Source organism: Taeniopygia guttata, chromosome 1A (assembly GCF_048771995.1).
Source record: "Taeniopygia guttata chromosome 1A, bTaeGut7.mat, whole genome shotgun sequence".
In the NCBI taxonomy this organism is placed as follows: domain Eukaryota; kingdom Metazoa; phylum Chordata; class Aves; order Passeriformes; family Estrildidae; genus Taeniopygia; species Taeniopygia guttata.
The window spans coordinates 41,286,624-41,307,616 of NC_133025.1; the positions used below are offsets into that span (position 1 = coordinate 41,286,624).

At 36.0% G+C, this 20,993-nt stretch overlaps 2 protein-coding genes across 13 annotated transcripts in view; one reads left to right on the forward strand and one right to left on the reverse strand.

Annotated features, from left to right (window-relative positions):
• Positions 1–19: 19 nt before the first annotated feature.
• RLIG1 (RNA 5'-phosphate and 3'-OH ligase 1) lies at positions 20–6,638 on the forward strand. 4 transcript variants are annotated; one of them, XM_012569047.5, is made up of 7 exons: positions 20–183; positions 1,988–2,105; positions 2,703–2,798; positions 3,185–3,301; positions 3,682–3,876; positions 4,988–5,157; positions 5,692–6,638. In XM_012569047.5, the coding sequence occupies exons 1-7, from the start codon at positions 94–96 to the stop codon at positions 5,878–5,880; spliced, it is 975 nt and encodes a 324-aa protein (XP_012424501.2). In that variant the 5' UTR covers positions 20–93; the 3' UTR covers positions 5,881–6,638. The 4 variants fall into 4 exon arrangements, with proteins under 4 accessions (XP_012424501.2, XP_030116831.2, XP_072779242.1 ...); XM_072923141.1 differs by lacking the exon at positions 20–183 and adding an exon at positions 323–455; XM_041713414.2 differs by lacking the exon at positions 20–183 and adding an exon at positions 637–933.
• The window catches only part of CEP290 (centrosomal protein 290), a 49,248-nt gene continuing 34,887 nt past the window's right edge, over positions 6,633–20,993 (reverse strand). For 2 of the 9 annotated variants that reach the window (XM_030260852.4, XM_041713368.2), the window contains 14 exons: positions 20,790–20,935; positions 19,837–19,992; positions 19,111–19,234; positions 17,912–18,562; positions 16,764–16,892; positions 16,396–16,482; positions 14,770–14,934; positions 14,318–14,440; positions 13,864–14,024; positions 12,034–12,175; positions 10,259–10,332; positions 10,014–10,117; positions 7,674–7,777; positions 6,633–7,387 (listed from right to left, as the gene is read on the reverse strand). In XM_030260852.4, coding sequence (XP_030116712.4) covers positions 7,217–7,387; positions 7,674–7,777; positions 10,014–10,117; positions 10,259–10,332; positions 12,034–12,175; positions 13,864–14,024; positions 14,318–14,440; positions 14,770–14,934; positions 16,396–16,482; positions 16,764–16,892; positions 17,912–18,562; positions 19,111–19,234; positions 19,837–19,992; positions 20,790–20,935 — 2,337 coding nt within the window. In that variant the 3' untranslated portion in view covers positions 6,633–7,216. Of the gene's footprint in view, positions 7,388–7,672; positions 7,778–10,013; positions 10,118–10,258; positions 10,333–12,033; positions 12,221–13,863; positions 14,025–14,317; positions 14,441–14,769; positions 14,935–16,395; positions 16,483–16,763; positions 16,893–17,911; positions 18,563–19,110; positions 19,235–19,836; positions 19,993–20,789; positions 20,936–20,993 lie in introns of those variants that run through there. The other 7 variants (XM_030260896.4, XM_041713389.2, XM_072923138.1 and 4 more) reach the window with 6 other exon arrangements.

A 20,993-nucleotide genomic window follows, 5' to 3' on the forward strand; every position in this document is an offset into this window, starting at 1 on the left:
GCAGCAGCAGCGCCCCGCGGACTCCATTTCCCGTGGCGCAGCGCGGGCGGGCGCAGGCGCGGCGGCAGCGGCCGGGGCCATGAGCCATGAGCCATGAGCCGGCGGGGCGCGGTGCAGCGCAAGGTGCCGTGTCTGTTCGTCACCGAGGTGAAGGACGAGCCCTCGGCCAAGCGGGAGCGACAGGTGGCTGCGGCAGCACCGGGACGGGAGGATGGGGGGCAGGCAGGTGGGGCTGGGCCCGTGCCCGAGCCCAGGGGGAGTCGCTGGGCCGCGGCTCGCTGCCGCACGGACTGTGCCAAAGCCCCCAGCCACGGCCGAGTGTAGGCCGGCTGTAGATGTAAGGGAGCCTCGCGGGAGAGGCTTGCAGAGGGTTCTCCCGCTGAAATGCGGAGAGGAAGGCCCGTCGGAGTGCCGTGTCAGCTCAGCCCTACGCTTCTCATGGCATGTGCATACAGGTGTTCACCCTGATGCTGTGTTTGCTTTTTCTAAGTGAAGGCCGCTTCAGCATGACCGCATGGGGAGCCTGTGAGAAACCATCGTGCCATTGCCTCCTGTGAGCCTCGTAGAAAGAAAAACGACCTTGTATCCTATTTGGTTTTGGTTTTTTCTTTGTTGTTGTTTCCTTTCTGGAATATCAGGCTTATGATAGAAGAAGAATGAGGCTGTGCGATGTGAACACATTGGGGTGGCACACTCACCTGCCTAGCTGCAGACCTCCAGCTTGTGTTCCCTGTAGCAGCTGTGTAGTGAGATTCGACTGCAACTGTGGGTGACCTTCTCCCATTAGTTATTGGCTTCAGGATGAAAGAGCTGAAATGGTTCCCAAAACAAGAGTAACATAATCGTTCAACTCAGAGTTAAACCATCTCAATAATGGTAATACAGGGGTACTTCCCTGTACTGGTGATTCTTCACACAGATAAATGCAACAGGGTAATAGATCTGGAACTGGCACATGCCATTTTTGTTTGGTTGGTTTTGGTTTGGGTTTTTTGTATTTTTTTTTTGTTGTTGCTTTTATTTGGTTTTTGCTTTGGATTTTAAAGTTCAGGCAAGGATAAAACGTGATTATGACTGGTAGGGAAGAAAGGGGGTGGCAAAACCAATGGGAATGTTTTGTCACTACCCTGAAATTTTTGCTGTAATCTTCATATATGCTGTTTGTTATGGTTACACATCTTATAGTATAAAACAGTCATGTCATGTAACACAGATTCTCATTTTATGAATTCCACATTCTGTTTCAAGACTTCTGCAAGACAAGGACTTGCTTTGTGTTTTGCTAGCAGAAAGAGTCCAAATTAAAAGACAGATTTGACTGGGGAGAGAAGAGGGAGTTATGGCGATTATAGAGAAAAAGATTTGCATCCAAACACAACTGATTGCATGTTTGCAGTAAAACTGTTAGAGAAGCTGTACTGCAGTCCTAGAAATTTGTACTAGTTGGCTGTTTGTTTAAGATCCACAGATCATGTATTTCTTTGCTCTTTTGAAGGGCAAAAGTGTTTAACTGACATCACTGATACTAAGTGTTTAATACCAGGATGCTTTTGCTACCTTGCCAAAGCACACTTGCTCTGTATATTGCACTAACATGGTGCTATTGACTTTAATCTCCAAACTGAAAGCTGGGGAGAGCTAGTCAGGATGAATTTCTATTGCCACCCTAATGCAAGAAGGTGGATCTCAAAATGTTGCTGTGTTCGACTGGAACCCTTCAAGTTTATATGCCCTGTTTAAAGTGGAAAGCAAAATGATCTCTAAATAATAATCATGGATGGGAAAGAGGGAGAGACTTTACAAACAGATTGCCCTAGTTCTTCTGTCTTAGAGTACTTTACAAACTATCAAGTTTTGAAGAAACTATTAGAAATCAGCCCTATAATGTGTAATACTTAAACAGCAGCATATATAGAGGCCAACTGTAAAATGAGCAAAAATCTGTATGAGAGCAAGGCAGTAACATAGCAACTTGTCTTCTTTTCAGCCATTTAAAGTTTTGGCAACTGACACTATAACTGGAAAGGCATTAGAGGCAGATGTACACAATGCAGTTCCTACTGAAAAGGTGGATGGAACCTGCTGTTATGTAACAACGTATAAAGGTAATGAAGATCCATTTGCAGATTTCTCATGCTGACTAGAACTCGTTTTACTTAGTTTTTCACTTTTTTTTTGGTACGATTTATCTACAGCTGTTGTGAACTCAATACCACAAAATAATAGTTACCATAGACTTAGAAGGTGTTTCTATAGTTATTCTAGCATTTACTCTCTAAAACATATGAAGTATGACTTAAGTGAATATGAACATCAGGAACTATTCCAGTTTTTAGCTTCCTATTAGTAAGTCTTCTTTGCAAACTGGGTCATGCGTCTAATTTCCTTGGGGGAGACTTATAGAAGTACAGAGGTTGGGAGGAAGTGAGAAGACTGTGGTTCATTGACTCACTGGGGCTCATGCCTTCACCCGCAGTTGTAAGGAAATTGTATTCTGCTAGGCAGAAGTGTACATAGAATCTAAAGCAGATTTGGAAATTCACATAGTGTACTTTGAATTTAAATACTGGATGGCTTTGCTTATAAAATTTCTCTAGTGGCAAATGGGAATTCCTATCTTGCCTGTTACGTAGTTGATTTTGGTACTCTGCAGGGTATGATCACCTCAGTAAAGTGCTCATTTTGTCTTTGGAAACTCCTAGGACTACCTTATCTATGGGCCAGGTTGGATCGAAAACCCACCAAACAAGGTGAAAAAAGGTTTAAGCAATTCTTGTATTCATTGGAAGATTGCAAAGGTTAGTGAATATTTCTTTCCTTCTTTTTGACAATGTAAGTTAGCCAGTTAGAAAAACAACTAAGTTAACACGAGAAATAATCAGTTATCCTGCTCCAGTTTTTTTAACATCACCCTTTGCATTGAAGAGCTTTAAACTGGAATAGGTAGCTAAATTTTTAATCCTAATTTTTGAACCTTTAATCTTCATAAAGGCTAAATGCATCTTTAAACTAGCCTAATGGTAAACCACTTAAGTGTGACAGATGGTGGTGGTACAAAGTAATTGGGACTACTGTCTATAAAACAAGGTTTAAATCAGTTGTATTTTGATAATCACATTGAAAGACAACTAAAGCAAAGTTGGTTAACAGTTTACCAAAACCGAAGTGTTGCATTTATGTCCAGAATTTGTTTGGAATGTTGAAGAGGATTTCAAGCCTGTTCCAGATACCTGGATTCCAGCAAAGGACATAGAGTTCTCTAATGGCAATCCTTTGCCCGATGAAAATGGACATATGCCAGGTACCTATGATGCAGTACAGGTAAAACTGGGGAAAGGTGTGTGTGTGTGTGTGAATTTCTGAAGTGAATTACAATTAATTCCAGAGATAAAAATAGTAGCTAACATATTCAGAAAAAAAAAAATTGTTGTGTCATTAATTCACCATCCAGAAATGCTTTGTTCTTCTGACACATGGAAATAATTGCAGATTGCTGTACAAACTTACAGGCCTTCAGCTGAAGGCATAATTGCCACATTTGCATTCTTCTGAGATACAACAGTTTTTACTCTTTCTGTTTAGTTAACTAAATAGGGGGTTTTTAATGCATGTAACAGCTTCTAGTATGCATTTAGTTAACATCAGATATGTACTTTGGTAAAATGTAGTGTTTTCTCATAGGTTGGGTGCCCGTGGAGAAGAATAGTAAGCAGTACTGCTGGCACTCATCTGTTGTAAATTATGAGGCTGGAGTAGCACTGGTATTGAAACACCATGCTGATCCAGGGGTTCTGGAAATCAGTCCCGTGCCATTATCAGAAATTTTAGAACAAACATTGGAGCTTATTGGAACTAATATCAATGCAAATCCATATGGTAAGTTTGTACAGTCTGTTCTTAAATACTTTTTTTCCTAAGTGGTATTTTTGAGGGAAGTCAGTGCATTTTCTTTGTGTAAGTTTTTTAAAAGAGTTTTCCAGTAGCAACCTTCTTAGAAAGGAGAGAAGGGGCTGGCTGAAGGAACTCTCACCCAGAAATACTAACCTTAGAAAGCTGAGTTGTCAAGGGACTAGTTATGTCTATTAAACCTCAGTTACTATAAAAATGCATTGCTTTTGCCTTTCAAAAAATACTTTGTCTGGGTAAACTGTTGTAAATATTACTATTAAAATACTAGTATATTTTTTTAAGTTTGTTTCTTGAAGTCTTCACTTTTTTTGCATGCTCTTTTGATGAATTGAAGTAGAAAACTTCATTCAGCTATTTTTTGGAGCCCGTAAAGTTAGTCACAAGTTACAATTTTAAAATTAAAAAATAGGAATTTTTTTTAAGAAATGTAATTTAGGCTAAATTTCAGTTATGGCTTCTTTCGTTAAAGGCCTTATAATGAGAAACCAATTACGTATGAGCACAAGTGAGTTTTAACTTCTGTGCTTTGCTGTTAGGGTGACTTGCAAGGATGCATAGGAAAAATAGTCCTACCTGGTCCTAAGCATTTCCTCAGTATGTACAAGAATTGCAACAAAAAGTTCTAATAGCTGTGTCCTTAAATGAAGATATATGTTAATAGGAAAAGGCAATGCAATTGTTAACAGCCCAGTTTTAAGTATTCATGAGAAGATATGCCAGATTTTCAGGAACTGAGGTGTTTGTGCCATTGGTCGTGTCCTGAAGTGTGAAGGATTTAGCTGGTAGCTTTATGGTGACTGGGGAGGTGACCACAATGAGAAAACAGACTACTGTATAAATCTGTGTCATGTTTATTATATACAAAGGAGGACGAGGTTTTAAAAAACATAAATTAAAATGTGAGGAGAGACAGCTGCATTTGATACTTAAAAATGTAATTACTGTTCTGTTAAAGGCAGGACAATATTGTAGTATCTAATAGAAGTTTACCTTTACAGAGTGCTTTAAAAATGTCTGCAGTAACAAAAGTGAGGGAACACAGTAACTAGAAGGAAGGTATATATTTCTTTAAATGTAGGGTTGGGAAACAAGAAGCACCCTGTACATCTTCTGGTCCCACATGGAGCATTTGAAATAAAGAATCCACCTGCCTTGAAGCAAAATGACATATTGTCTTGGTTTGAAACCTGTATGGAGGGTAAAGTTGAAGGAATTGTGTGGCACTGCGCTGATGGGTGTTTAATCAAGGTAAGTATGTGGATGGACATGTGGTAAAGCACTGTAAGAATTCATAAAATGTGAAGTATTGTATTCATTTTTTGTCTTTTTTTCTAAATTCTTTAACAGTAAATGTTCTCCAACAAATGAGATGACAGTGCAATTAGCGAAGCCACTGACTCACTACAATAACAACATAACATATTGAACTTTTTATTCCCAACATGCTTATAAAGTAATTGAGAACATATTTTTGTGCCCCTCTGTATAGAAATAATTTGTTTTAAAGCTTAATTCCTCTATTTAAAAATTAAGTTCTCATAATGTTGACTAATAGAACAAGTATTATTAATAAGAATGTGATTTCTGATTAATTAGCAGGTTTGTATTATTTCTGAACCTGTGGAGGACACCTTGGTTTGCCTTTTGGGCTTTGTTGTTGTTCATGTTATGCCCTGATGCAGAGGATCCTAGAATCCACAGACACACACACACTTCCAGACTGGGAATTGCTGTGCTACTCTATCAAAATGGCTGAACTTATCTTCTTTCCTTTTCTTTTAGCTCCATCGCCATCATCTTGGTTTACCTTGGCCACTTGCAGAAACATACCTGAATTCTCAACCTGTTGTAATTTCTTTTAATAGAACTAAATATGACTATGACTTTGAACCAAAGAGTTTGTTTCACCATTTTTCAATGTTGGATGGACAAAGATTTGACAGACTCAAAGATATCAAGTTTGATGCTTGAAATTATTTTTTTCTTTTAAGTTAATTGTTGTATGTCCTGCATTCCTCTTAGTTGTGTCTATCACAGAATTCTTTATGAATCTCTTCAAGCTGAGGCAACAGCCCAACTAATACTGTATCATTTTAAGTTTATCCTAAATGACTAATTTTAAATAACAGAGATGCGACAGCCAGAGCAGAGATCTAGCTTCCAGCATATTTATTTTTTGAAAAATCCTTAATTTTTGAACACATTCCTGGAAACTGTTAGCATTAAGTGTAGGAAGTATGTTTTCTACCCCTGGCTGGTCCTAAAAGCTTTACTAATGAGTGTGATCAACTTACATAAGTTGTGCTTCTACAAATGTAATTATTGTTGTATGTTGGTTTGAGACTTAGCATCAAGCTTCTTAACTGTAAAAAGACATATTTCAATTGGGACCAGAATTAGTCCTAAAATTTGACAACTTTTTTTAAAGTTGTAACAGTTTCTTATGGGGGAAAACTTCCTGGTATCATTTAACTGTACATCTGCAGCATTATGCTATTATTTAAAAACCCACTTAACCTGTATCCTACAGGCATTTGCACTATTTTAGGACAAAAAGAGTAAATAATAGAAAATACGCTAGTTTTATTTTGGAGAACCTAGTAAGTGAAGAGAGACATGACTTGGCTTAATAATTCCTATTTACAACTGTTTCTCAATTAGGAAACTTTATCACAGGCATATTAAGTAATATAAGGTATATAAATAATAAAGGTGAGACTGAATGATCATTTGAGTTGGCTTTATTTCATCTCTGCTACAAAAGTATACATCCAGCAATATAAAATAAACAAAATGAACAATTAGTTATGTACAAAAATACCACTGGTTTGGCTGGAATATTATAGCCTCATTTTAAGTTCTTTGTTTTTTAACATTGAGGTAAAAATAACTAAGAATGTAAAAACAGACATCCAGCACACTCATCCTGAGTTCAGAATTAAACATTATGGTTGCACAAGGCAACAAGAGCAAATTCCTGATCTGGGATTTAGCATACTTATATGCTAAAGTATGCTGACAGTTTAAAGGTTTATTAACTTTCAAGAGAAGCCCGAAGTTTCAATTTCACCTGACACCTTATTACCCGAATTAACTGTTCTGAATTAAAAGATATTATTGCACAGGAGCTGGGAGAGGTAAAACTTGCTTTTGTTTTGACTGTTGTATATAAATACTGACAATGAACTGTTTTATAATTCAATTCTGCACTCTTAGGTGTGTGTAACATAACTTTAAGAGGCTTGTATAATTCCAAGATAAACACAGACCATTTTATTTTTTGCATCAATGATGAGAATACTGAACACTACCCTGAACTATACTGAATGCCAGACTCTTCACAAAGCTGCTTCAGTCTCTCTTCCAAGATAATATTTTTTTTGACTTCTTCCTTGTAGTTATATTTTAGATCCTCAAGTTCTTCAAAAAAGGAAGGATTATAGGTTTCTAGTTCTCTTCTCAGTTCTTTTGTCTCTTCCTGTTGAAAAGAATGGAGTACCACCTTTATCCAGAACTTTGTTAATACTGCACAACACCTTTTTTTGCCTTTTTCTTGAGCGATTATATGATGAGAGAATAACAATCTTGTCCAGAAGCAAAAAACTCTACCTATAAACAGTGCCTTCATAAAGACAAAACAGGCTTTGTAAACAGTGTTTAAAAATTGACTTTGTCATTAATTATTAATTCAGCTATTAAACAGCTCTTTCTAGCTAACCATAGTTTTGCTTATTATCTTGCCTAGGATGATCCTTGCAGCTCACCTTTAATTTCTGTTTGTCGAGCTCTGTAACCTCCAGTTGTGACTTGAGGTCATCTATTTCTGTCAGCAGCTTGTCAATTTTATCCTCTATAGTTTCATTATGTCCTGCAAAAATAGTGATTTTTAAATAAAATTTTAAATAGCAAAAACCCATGGCACAAATAATCTTGTTTCAATAATTCTGCATCTCCTGAAAGATCAAACAGTTAAATAAAAGCAATTGGGATCACCAAACAAAGTCACCTGGGCTTCTCCTTAGTTCTTGTACCTGTTAGGCAATGGTGTCTAGTTCCTGTGATTGAATGCAGTAGCCCAGTGGCCAGCCTGTTGGCACACCTTTGAGAAATACAACTTGATAAATCCTCTGAATTAAATGCAGGAAATTTGGAAATACTGTAAGGATCTTGTTGCATATATTCATAATTTCAGTTTTTTCCTTCAGTCATATGGCAGTGTGCTGCTCCATAGTGCTCTGCTTTTCCCATCGGACTGATGCCTGCTAGGTCTTAAATCCTTAACAGAGCTGGTAACTGGAAATAAATAGTCATCCTCTAGCATCTTGGAACCCAAAGCCAGAGGTGCAGGAAAGAGGACTTCAGTGAATGAATGACATCTTACAGTCTTTTGAGGTTAATAAAGTAAGTGGGGGCAGGTAGTACACACCTTCTTGTGAGGGGAAAATCATATAAAGTTTACAGCCTGTTGGTCAAAATAATTGATTATGGAGATTTTTACTGAAAATTCTCTTCAAAAAGCTTGTGTATGTACCCAAAAATCCAAGACCTTATGTTGTGGTTTGACACAGAAAGAGATTTTCTCAAAAAGAAAAAGGTTAAGCCAGTCAGTGATTGAAGTTGGATATTAGCGCTTAAGATGACCAATTGAAGACTGAATGCGCCTCTGAGAACACAGAGGGGTTAAAAGCAGAATTCCCAAGAAAACTTGCTCTCTTTAGTTCCAGTCAGAGTGCAGTGCAGACTCTCCCCTGCCCAGCCAGGTGGCTGGGTAGGGGAAGGGAAGGCCCACGGCCTGGCTGAGGTTAAGGCCGAAGGGTAGAGGGACTAAAACCAGGCTGGCCCCCTGCAGATAAAAGACTAGAGAATGTCTCTGTTCCCCCTGCCAGAGTCTCTCTGGAGAGAGAGAGAAAGAGACAGTGACGGTCTGCCAGCAGTACACCGTGGGGAAGGAGAAAAGCAAGGGGGAGCGAAGGGAGGTGCCCAGCCATGAAAACCAGAAATCCAGGCATAGAGCCAGGTATCCGAAGAATCTGAGACTTTTAACCTTTCCTTAAAAAATGAAAGCTTTGTAAAAATATTACTACTCCTCAGTTTAAGAGAAGAAGAGAGACAGCCTGGGACCTGGGATGTTAAGAAGATTGGGGGGGAAGATGATAGAGTAGCTTTTTAGCTAGACTTTTTCTTGTTAGCCGTAAACTAAACCAATTTTCTCCTCCAAGAAATAGACTGTATTTTAAGAGGATGCGTAGTAAGCCAAGAGAACTGCTTCAGCATCTGAGGAAAAAAGACAGAAGTAGAGTGAACAGAGAAAAGTTGAAGAAGTTTGTAGAGACACCCCCTGTCTTCAGAGAAGAAAAAAAGAAGATGATCTCTGTTCTTGAGACCCTCAGCTCCAGAAAAATAAGAAAATAGGGGGGGGACTGTAGTCCCAAAAATGAAAAACTAAACTGTTGGATTTTTTTGGCAGAGCATCCTTAAAAGAAAAAATTCTAAAAACAGTTTGTCCATCCATGCACTGTGGTGAGAGCACTGTGCATGGAAAGGAGAGTTGTCACTATAGCAAATTCTTCTCCGGGCAGCGCCATGTGTGACATAGAAACACGAGAAGTAACAACTGTGTTTCTCAGGGAGTCTATGACACAAGAAGAACTCCTCTCCCTTAATAGACTGAGTACTGATTATCTGAAAAGTAAGAACCTGATTAGGAGTCCAAGTTGTGTCTGACTGTAGTTTGATAGAATTACGGGGGAGAGAAGAATGTTTTGGAAGATTTTCATTTTGGATTTAGTGTGTGTTTTTTCTTTCTTTTTCCTATTATAGTAGTAGTAATTTAAAAAAGTTTTTCCTTTGTTATTAAGCTTAGGCCTACTCTGCTCTATTCCTAATTACATTTCACAGCATTTAATTGAGAAGTTACATTTTCATGAGGGCACTGGCATTATGCCAGTGTCAAACCATGACACCCTAATCTGCTTCAGTTTACACTGCTTTAGCATTCATCTACTTCAAATAATTCTGTAGATCATAATTTTGCACACAAATATTAGGTAGTTTTGACCCTAAATACAAGAATATAATTATTTTAAGGTATTGAAAATTATTACCAGCTGCAGGACCCTCACTTGTAGAGATGTGTCCTTCATGCTTACAAGTCTTCATCAGATGCAGTAGTTCTGCTTTTTCTTTCTCTAATTGATTATTAGTTGATCTGGAATATTAAAATACATTTTTAAAAATTATTGAAGTATTTTAAAACATAAAATATTTAACTGAAAATTGCAGTGGCCATTTCCTGATCTTATTTCATGTATATTGGCTGAGCTGTTTAGTTAGTTTAGAAGTATATTACCTTAAAAGCTGAAGCTCCTTGATGATGTTTTGCTCTGTCCCTGTACCTTGAGGATCATGTTTAAGATGCTCAATCTTAAAAGAAAAATTAAGGAAGTTTTATTCTTTAAAACAATATCCATGGCAATGCAGTTCAGATAGAGTCCTCTTGAGCACAGGATTAAAAAAAGAATGAAAATAATACAAAGGATGTAACCAAACATTAAGGTATCAGGAAAAAAAATTCTTCCTGTACAGTTTTTACACACAAAGCTCATTCTTGATAGCCCTTCCAAAGTTAGTAAAGATCATTGCTATGTATTTTATGAAGGGTGAAGAAATTAGTATTTAGAAGTTATATTTACAAAGAAAGTTGGATACATAGCTACACCAATATATATTCAGTATATACACCATATATATTTAGTATAGATATGCATAAGGAATTGATATGCCTAAATAATTTAAATGCTTTAAAAATATTATTGATGTGCTTATTTGCATACCTGGTTGTCCCAGTTCATTTTGAAAGATTCTATGAAAAGCCTGTGATTTTGCAATGATAACCCCAATGAGGGCACATTGCCTAGAGGTGACCTGTAGTTAAGTTAGAAGAGGTCCCTGACCAGAGAGGGAGGGAGCCTCTGAAAGAGACACCTGGTAAAGATGCAGGAGCACAACAGTGGTTTAAATAAGTGATTATACAATTAATAAATGCAGTGGCAGTTCATGAGCTTGCATGAGGCTACTGATAATGATAGGTTTTTGTTCTGTTACTACCAAACATGGTAAGGATTTGGATTTTTTTGTTTTACACAATTAGGCTGTTTTTTGAAATGTATTTAACTTTGATCTCATCCCTTCATCAGTACTTGAGACATGAAAGAAACTAGAAAGTGTGTTGCTCCCAGGTAACATCACAAAAATGAAAGACTTCTATCTCTCTGTTAAATTTACTGCTGGTATATTCTTCATGTTAATAAAACTAATGTTAGAAAAGGAAAAACAGGGAAAAACTAACAAAGTAATTGTTTTACAGGAACCAAGTCCAAGTTCTATTTACTGAACACATCTACTTCCTTACATAATCATATATATGACTTCCCAAATTGGAAGTTTTGTATTTGATACCTTACACTGAGAAGGGCCAGTATAAGGTGCCTGGGGAAGAAAATCATCGGCATATAAATAAATAAGAAGATGAAAGCTGATGTAGGGGCAAGGCTAGGACTGCATCTCTGTACTTAAAAGCCAAAATGTGATACATCTGTTCAAAGGTACCTGAGTTCAACATTCATTAACTCTTCCCATGTAAAATAGTACTTGTGGGACTACTGGAGTCTGCATGTAAGAGGCCAGACTGGAAACAGAAATGAGGATCCTGTTTAGGATAGTGAACTCAGTACTCCCCTGCCCCCCACCAAAAAAAACAGACTGGAGGGAATAGGGAAGTCTCTGCAGGAACCTCACTGCAGAACAAGCTAGAAAGATTGTAAGACCTTTTGAAGCATCCATCTACAGGCTTTCATGTCATCACTGAAACTAAAAGAAAAAAAAAACTTAGGAAGAACACAGTAGAAAAATAAAAGTTCCTCAGACTGCAAGTCAAGAATATATATTGATAATATGTGATAAACCTCATTAATTGGCTAAAATATGTAAATATAGAAACTATGACTGAAATAAAAACCTATCAAATAAAGGATTGGAGAAAAACAAAGTATTCTGCCACTACAGACATTACAAAGACAAATTAAGCATTCTATTTTCAGAGTTATCTAGCTAAATTTTACTCACTTGTTCTTTTAGATCTTGTAAATTTTTATCAGCATTGTGTTCACGTTCCGTTGCCTCCTGAAGCAGCCGTTTAAGGTTAGCAATGCTTTGGGTTTTTTTAGCAATATCTATTTCCATTTCCTTCAACTTAGTTTCGTGCATTCTGGCAGTATTTTTATTTAGAAAAAATAAGAGCAAAAGTTAACACCTATGCAGAAACAGAGATTAAAATATCTTTAGGAGAATAAATGGTGTAAAATACACCCTAAAGTATATTTGGGGCATTGGTCTTGGAATAACAAGTGACTTTATTTTGCTGAAAGAAGCATAATGAGAAATACATCTTTAATCCTAGAATAAATAAAGACTTTTCTAGATATTACACTTCTGTGGTTCTCTTTTTGTGTTTACACATTATTAAATGGGGACAGGAATGTTTTTATGCTATTGCACATAAACCCCAAAAACCTGCTGCAAAAAGGATCCATGTTACTGATGCAGTATGTAAACTAGTTAGACCTTACTTCAGTATTATGCCTTTGAAAATATTTTTTAATGATATAGTAATTTATGGAAAATGTACTGAGAAAAGGCTAATACAGATGAAGAAGATGAAGACTCCAAGGCCAAAACTTCTGCAGTAAATTGTTTACCCTGGAGGAAGAGCAGCCTGATGAAGATTCCATTTTGCTTTGAGCTTTACAAGGCTACAGAAAGGTTTGTGTAGAATTTGAAATGTTGGGAGGTACCTCTAGAGGTCACGTAGCCCAGTCTCCCATCTGAATCCATCTGGATTTTCTTATAGCAATGCAGTGTCCAATACCTTGCTACCTGCCAGTCTTCTGAAGGGTCACTGGGATGACACCCCTTTGTCTGCCCTAAGAAACGCTTACTGTTGTTACCATGTATATGCATTGGTAGATGTGCTGGTGAGATGGATTGTATGTTAAAGTTTCCCAAGCAGCTTCTCTAGGTTAGTAAGGTTGTTACGTTATTAACTTACTTTAAATTAATGTTAAAGTAAATGCAAGTAGAAGGCTTTATTCACGAGTTGAAATGGGCAAGTACAATTAAACATGACCATGTATTTTGTATCTATACACAACTATGTATCTCTCAACTAAATAGAACCAAGTAGAAATGTTTCTCAAAAGAGGTGAAAACCAAAAAGAATAAATGTATGAATACTGCTGAGCCAATAAGCCAGCTGTTAATGGCCTACTATCTTCACTGCACACTCATATTCTCTCTCTGCTGTGGCCATTAGCTACTTCTGTCCTGTGTTTTGCCCTCCTTCCTTAGCCATATTATGGCTGTCATCTGGCCTTGCACACTAGATAGTTCAGGGGAAGGTTAAAAAAAACAAATGGCTTTCTGAAGTCTCAATGAAGAAACAGCTCAGCAATATGTTAGAGTAGCACTAGACTCCCCAAGGGGTCCTGTGGGAGTGCAAGACTGTAAGGGAGTAAAATCTTGGACATCAACAGTGATCTGACCTAAGACGAAATTAGACAAGTCTCACTTCTGTCCAGCTGATTTTATGCCCTAATAAGTTTACTGCCAGATTTTGTAGACACCTTCCATTTCTGTTTATTAAAGAGTACATTATTTATTTATTTATTTAAATAATATTTGTTTAAATTATACATTTATTTATTTAAAGTATACATTAAAGAGTAAAGAGCAGTACATCAACTTACTTCGCCCTGAAGTCATCCACGAGTCCAGGACTAAGTATTTCTTACCAAAAATTTGCTCTCTGCTGTCCTTACACAGGACACAGGTTATTTATCTTAGTAGCATAAGCATTGTATCACCTTTCTGTCCTCTTATTACATTCTTAATTCCTACCTTGTTACAATGGACTTCCAGTTTCTGCTATCAGCTCCATCAAATTGGCTCTCAGCCAAATTTAGCTTCTTAATGGTTTCCTCCAGCTGTACATTTAATTTCCCATTTAGTATCTCCAAGTTACTCTTCTCTATCCGTAGCTTCTCTCCACTGTCAGCTTCCTATTATTCAATAAAAACAAAGCTTTATGGAATACTTAACCTCACATGAAGCATGGTATTATCTCAAATGACAGTGAGATAGGGTCAAGTGCTGATGTAGAGGAAAACTGCATCCAAGACTACTAGCACTACAACTTCCACATTTGATCTTGGGTTGGTCCTCTCCACATACAATGAAATAAATCTGTCAAGGCAGTATCAGCGTTATATCAACCATTAAGAAAAATAAAAACCACATATTTACTATAACCAGTGCCTAGTGGAAATAAAGGGATGCATTAAAATAATCATACCTTTTTCAGTTCTTTACGTAGTCTCTCATTTTCAGTAATGAGTTTTTCCATTCCTTTGGTTTTAGATTTGTAACGCTCATTCAGCTGGCTCTCCAGATCAAGTTTTGTTTTTTCCATTTCAGACTAAAGATCAAAAAGTTTTTTAAAACACATTTACATTGCTTAGTAGAAGATTTCAGATTTCCATTTTTAAAGCACAGCATAGTTACAGCTACTTAGCACAGTGAACATTTTATCACATAATTAAATATATCCTTAAGATACAAAGTTCCTTAAACTGTGCAGTATGTTATACTAAAATGAAGTTTTGCTTTTCTGTTCTATATATTTAATATCTGGCATTTTCAAAACAGTTTTGTGCCAATCATTATCAACAGGCTTACTACTCCATTTTGTTACTAACTTGCATATAAACTGTTACCAACATACAGATACTGGAGATAAATCTATACCTTTAGCCTCTCATTTTCCTGCTCAAGACCAAGTGATTTCTCATTAGAAACCACAGCTAGAGCTTTTTTCAGTTCTTCATTTTCTCTTTGGACTCTCTCTACAACCTTTTTCATCAAGCCAATTGTTTTTTCCAGTTCTGGAACTGTTTTTCCACTTCTTCCAGCCTACAAAAGATGGAAGAAAAAAAGTAAAAGTGAGCATATAGTTCATCTTAACATTCTGAGGTACTCCAAATCTTACTTCATTGCTTATTTTCCCATTGCAGTTCATATTTATAGGAAAAAAGATGCTTTATTTTGATATGACTTGAACCCTAGAACTTCTAGCAGACTTACCTCTCCAAAACATCTAATGTTTTAATGTTTTAATGTTATTAATTCCCCAAGTCAACAAATCAACTCCTTCATTTTCTATGTTACCCTAGAGAGCTGCAGTTAAGTCTCAAAATCTGCTATACTCGTCAACTACACTGAAACATTAGGAAAATAAATCAAAGAATTACTTAATTTATTTAGCTTTTCTTGTAGAAAAATTCCCCAATCCAACAGACCATGCAATTACTGTTGGGGAAAAACGCTGGGCTGGGAGCTTGAGGGAAGAAAAGAGGGCCCTTTTTTAGCAACCCTTCTTCTCCTGAATTTAAAGTGACAGAAGAACTACATATTAAAGCATAAGTAGATCTCCCTTTCCAAAGGAATATATTCTTCTTGCAAAATGGTAAATAAATAAATGTGGGGGGAAATCTTGTAATTTATCTGTTTTTCTTCTTTCACTACATTAATTAATGAGTTAGAAAATCTGCTGATTTTCTAATGAAAAGATGCTGCTGATTCTAGTTCTCAGGCCATAAGGTACCTCATAAGGAAAATGGGGAGGATTTTACTCTCTGGACTTCAGCTTCAATATAAACATATATACTGAAATTTCTTGTCCAGGAATACCTCTGCATAACAAAGACAGGTACACAAGCAGTCCATGCAAAGCATGAGTAAAAGAATGAAAAATATCTGATCTTTTCTGGGTATGCAGAAGCAGAAATCAATTCTCCTTGTATACTGAGCTACAAAGAGCTATAAAGTCACTTAGGAGCTTTTATTAGTTCAGCTTCCTCTAGAAGGTCACACAAATAATTTGATAAGTGAGCAGCAGGAGACACACTGCTGAGTACTTTTTTCCCTTTAACTTTGGAAAGATTGTTCTATTCTGCTAGGGTAAAATTTAGCTGGGTCACCTTCCACAGTACAAAAAACAAAAACCTTCACTATCAGTAACTCACCCTTTCTATATCTGCATCAAATAATTTATATAAATACATCAATATAATTTTCATTATTCTGGCTGTAATTGCTATTTATTGTACAAATATGCTTCTGAAGGTAACTAATCCACATGACAACATAGGGCCATGATAATGCAAATATTTAATAGTTTAGCTCTGGTCATTCTAATGGTCCTGTTAATTTAATGTCATTAATTAATTACAGCATTTTGTCAATAAAATAAACAAGAACAATTAATGTTGGGTTTTGGTTGATTCCAAATGATTTTTCTTCAATAATACTTAGCTTTTTTTTAGTATTTTTTTTCATTTACTTATGATGGGGAAGTGCTGTTAGAATACTCACCCCTCTAATGACACTCAGCTTTCGTTCAGTTTCTGCTTTCTCTTTTTTGAGAAGTTCACACATTTCTTTTAAGTCATCTACTTGGTCCTACAAACAACAACAACAAAAAAAATAGTCATAAGCAACTTAGATCTCAAACTGAAGTGAAAAACTAGTGAACAAAATTACAGTTGTTTTACTTTGAAAAATTTAAAAGAAAGCAATTTCCCATCTCAATGGCATTTTCCACTATTTCTACCAGCTATTCAACCTTCTCATCATCTGTAAAAACATGAAAAATTTACAGTATGCATAGAAAAAATATCCATTTCTTTTTAAGCAATTCCCTGGCCAGTGTGAGAGTAAAGGGGACTAAAGTAAGATGTTACCTTTAGTCTTGGCAAATCTTTATTGGCCTGCTCTAGTTGGAATCTTAGCTCAATGTTTTCAGATGACAATCTTAAATTTTCCTTTTCTTGTTCTCTTCGATACTGATCACTTGATCCTATTTCTGATGTCTTGAGAAAAAAGGAGGAAAAATTATTATTAAGTGGTAATGTACTCATTCAATACAACTATCAGTTGTAGCTGATTAAAAGCAACAGAAAACTAGTATTTTTCAGAGAAATTAAAAGAGAAAATATTATTACCAGTTTTAATCTAATCTGCTTTGATTTTACCACCTTCTCCTACATTTCTTAAACTTGCTTAACCTTTAAGGAAAGTTTACAAATCAGTATAGATCCGTTAAACTTTGTCAAACCAAAATTACTTCTCAAATTATTCTGTAGAAGTAAACCTCAAAGACTAAAAAGATAAAGAAGTCACTGAATGAATTAAGATGTGATACTGTAGCTGGGAACAGCACCTAATCTGGGTAGTTTTTTAAGTAGCACATACATCATAACAAATTTCAATTATGTCAAACAGATCAGAGGGCAAGCCAGGAATAGTAGTATGTATCTCTCATTGAATGTTAGTTCCCAAAATCTTAAGTCTTTACATGGAGGATAGTGACTTCAACTACACAAAGACAGCTTGGCATACTTAATAGTGCCAATAGAAAGCACAGTGATACAGTAAATTATTATGCCTGACTAGTAGAGTCACCTTTTAATAATTAAATAATCACTGTTTTTTACATATGTAATTTGAGAATGAACTGTATGATTCATTACTTTATCACTAATTAGAGCAATCAAGTATCTGCTTCATTAAAGCTTTTATTTTTTTTTTATGTAAATAATAATGTATCATAAGTCTCTTAAAGAGTGAAGGACATCAAATAGCTCCATGTATCTTTGGGGCTATTTGTAAACTCTCTGGATCAAAATTTTAGAATTGACAATAGCTTACTTGCAAGCTGACATGCATGCTAATATGAAAGTATAAGGTTTGCTTTATGGATCACTTGGTAAGTACTTCAATACCCCTGCAGACCATGCATAGAAAGCACTGCTTTATCAAGATAAAACTATTCTATTTCTACATCTCATTTGTACTGAAGAAATGCTAGAGGGTCACTACAGTATCAAACCTCAGGCATTTCACCGAATTCTGGGGTAGTTTCAACCCCTTCTGTACAGCTCTGGTCATTTTCCTGTTTATTCTCTGCAGTGTGTTGATTCATTTCATTATTCATATTTGTTTTCTCTGCTTCACAGTCATTAGCTTGATTAGGAGGTTCCCCTGAATCAGACCGATTGCAGCTCATTTTTTCAGTATAAGGCTCCTGTAAACATTCTTCTTTATCCACATTTGATTGCTTGAAGATTTCTTGCTTGCTGTCTTCTTCTTCATATTTCTCATTAACTTTTCCATTTTCAGGTTGGGTTATATTTTCTTCTTTTTCATCACAGTTCTCTTTACCAGCTTCAGCTATAATTTTGGTTTTCAGTCCTTCCCTAGAGATCTCTGTGTCCTTGCATTTCTCACTATCTTCAGGATGCTCTTCAGGAGACATTTCTCTGCTTACATCTGCAGCAGCCTCCTGGCCTTCATTAGGCACAATGCATGTTTTCATGTCTCTATCCTCATCTACTTCACTGCCATCAGTAACTCTACTATTAGTCTGATGTTTGATTTCAGCCCTATTTGAAATAGATTTCTTGTGAAGGAAATTCAGATACTTTTGTTTATTGAAAGAGATAGGAACAGACTTGGTCAGTTCAGTTTGGTCACATGTACTCTGAGTCAAGTTGAAGATAGAGTGAAGCATGAAAGAAAAGCAGAACACAGTAAATAAAGGAAACAAGAATGTACTGTTAAGTATATTCTTGAAAGATTAAGAAAACTTAATAATGCAACATTTGCAAGTAAGCAGCCTTGTAAAAATCAAAGTGGCACAAAAACACCTAATGTAACTGAAATGTAGCTCAGTATTTACCCAAACTCTGTGCATCCTTAATTTTTAATCACTATATAATATAAAAGTAGTCTCTCGGTTGCAGACTCATATTTAAAAATACATTTTCCTTATTTCTCCACATATGCTAGGATGCTGAATATTCCAGCTTCTACCTGTAGGACACTGAAATTTTAAGTTTTGGGGATTTGGAGATTTTTTGTGTTTGGTTTGTTGGTTTTTTTTAAAACCCAAAAAGCTGAGTGTATCATATCCTGTTGTAGGATACTGTAATTTAAATAAAACCAGCTAAATGACATAGAATACCAAAGAGAAAACATATTCTTTTCATAAGTAGTAGTCTATGTAATATGGTCACATAATTAACTTACTGAGGCTTTCAAAAATGTCTCTCTTGAACATTGTCTCTGCAATGCATGAAGTTTTTCCTGGAGGTATTGATTTTTGAAATGTAAATCTTCTACAACAGAGTCTCGTGGGATTGCTTGCAGTGTTCTACATCAAAAAATGAATCAAGCCAAAACAAACAAATGGCTATTAATGCAGACAAACATCCCTTAATGTAAAAGTACTGTGAAATTTTGGATTTTTACACTGGATTTTCCAAGTGTTTCTAAGCTAGTTATTATGAATCAATGTTGGCAATATTTCAACTAATCCAAAGAAATGGAAGATATTTGCTTTGGCAAAAGGAATCTGCTCTTTTCATATGTATACAGTCTCTATTACTCAGGTACATTATTTACTGTGATAGTGGACACACTGGTTAAGCACTTCCCAACTGCACTTAGCAGTTCCAGTAACTTTCTCCAACTCTAAACTGTAGTTAATTTTTTTCACTATTGAAGTCATATCTTTTTCATATTATTTAGCTTTTTAGAATAATGAACCAATGTTTCATATTCTCTGAATGTGCACAACTGCTCCCAAATACTTTTAAGTTTGCTCATCATGGACTCTTAAGAAGAAATTTTAAAATTCCTGTTTTGTTTTTTCCTTCTTGAATTACAGTTTGCTTATTAGAGCCAATCTCATTCCACATATTTTTTACTAGTTTAGATTTCTCATTTTTTATATTCTTTTAAAAAGTCTCTCACCTCAAGTGTGCAACTTCATTTTCTAACTCTAGATTCTGTTTTCTTAGTTCTTCCAGTTCTTTTTCAGTTTCTGTGGCTCTTACTCCAACAACACGGTCAACAGTGACACCAGTAGTTTTCAGTTTTTTCTGCAGAGCAATCTTCTCTTTTTCACTCCTGCAACATCAGTAAATTTACATTTTAAAGCTTATCTGCTAACCTGCTTTCTTGAGGAGAAAATATTTTCTGTCTTAAAGAATCACATTTGCATTTCATCTGCTCACTGAACCACACTCCCTTTTCTATTTAATAAGGTTACTGTACAGACACTAAAGCCTTACTAAAATCTCAACTCAAAACCCAAAAAAAACAGTGGACATTAAGTTAATATCATCGTGCATATCATAAACCACTTGTTGGTCTTGCATGTGAAATTCAGGCAAGGCTTGCTAAGAAAAAGAGCATTTTGAAGCCGTTTCAAAAGACAATTTAGTAACATCTACAATCACCACTACATCTTTTATCAGTAAGATCTTGCCATTACTTCACTGAAGTAAACATCTGCAGAGCATAGGGACATATGGTTGTGTCCTGAAAAGGCTTCCAACTCAAAATCCCAGAAGTGTAATTACTGCAGTAGCACTACAAGTATCCAGTCCTAGCAACCTGGTTAAATAACACCACTGTGAGAAACAGCCTGTCTTCATAAAGGTCTTATTTGCTTTATGGGAATCATAGATTGCTAAACCAGGAAGCATAATAAAGAACTTAAATTAATTTTATCTTGAGACATTTTCTTCTAAGGTAGCTGACTTCCACAAGGGAAAGGATAATCCTTTTAGTCTCAACAGCAATGTCAAATTGTCTCCATCAATCTTATAAATGTAACAAACTGCAATAATTACTGTATGTCAAACATATTTGGATTTCCCTTATGTCATCATTTTTAGCTGAATCAATTAAAACCAACTCACTTTGTATAAATTTCTTTCAATGTATTCAACTGTTTGGATAAAGTATCTGCTTCTTTTTCCTTTTCCCTTAGTTTGTTCCGCAATCCTTCCACTTTGATTTGCCATTTTTTACCTTCATCCCATCTAATTATCTCCTCTTTGGAGGTCTGTAAAGAACATAAATAGATTCAGTATTTCCCTTTGATTTCTTGTCTTACAGCAAAA

Excerpts from the sequence above, each read along its gene's own strand:
- RLIG1 (XM_012569047.5), top strand. The coding sequence starts at position 94 with ATGAGCCGGCGGGGCGCGGTGCAGCGCAAGGTGCCGTGTCTGTTCGTC. Across the intron at positions 2,799-3,184 it reads TTCATTGGAAGATTGCAAAG|AATTTGTTTGGAATGTTGAA; the intron begins GTTAGTGAATAT and ends ATTTATGTCCAG. Across the intron at positions 3,302-3,681 it reads TGAAAATGGACATATGCCAG|GTTGGGTGCCCGTGGAGAAG; the intron begins GTACCTATGATG and ends GTTTTCTCATAG.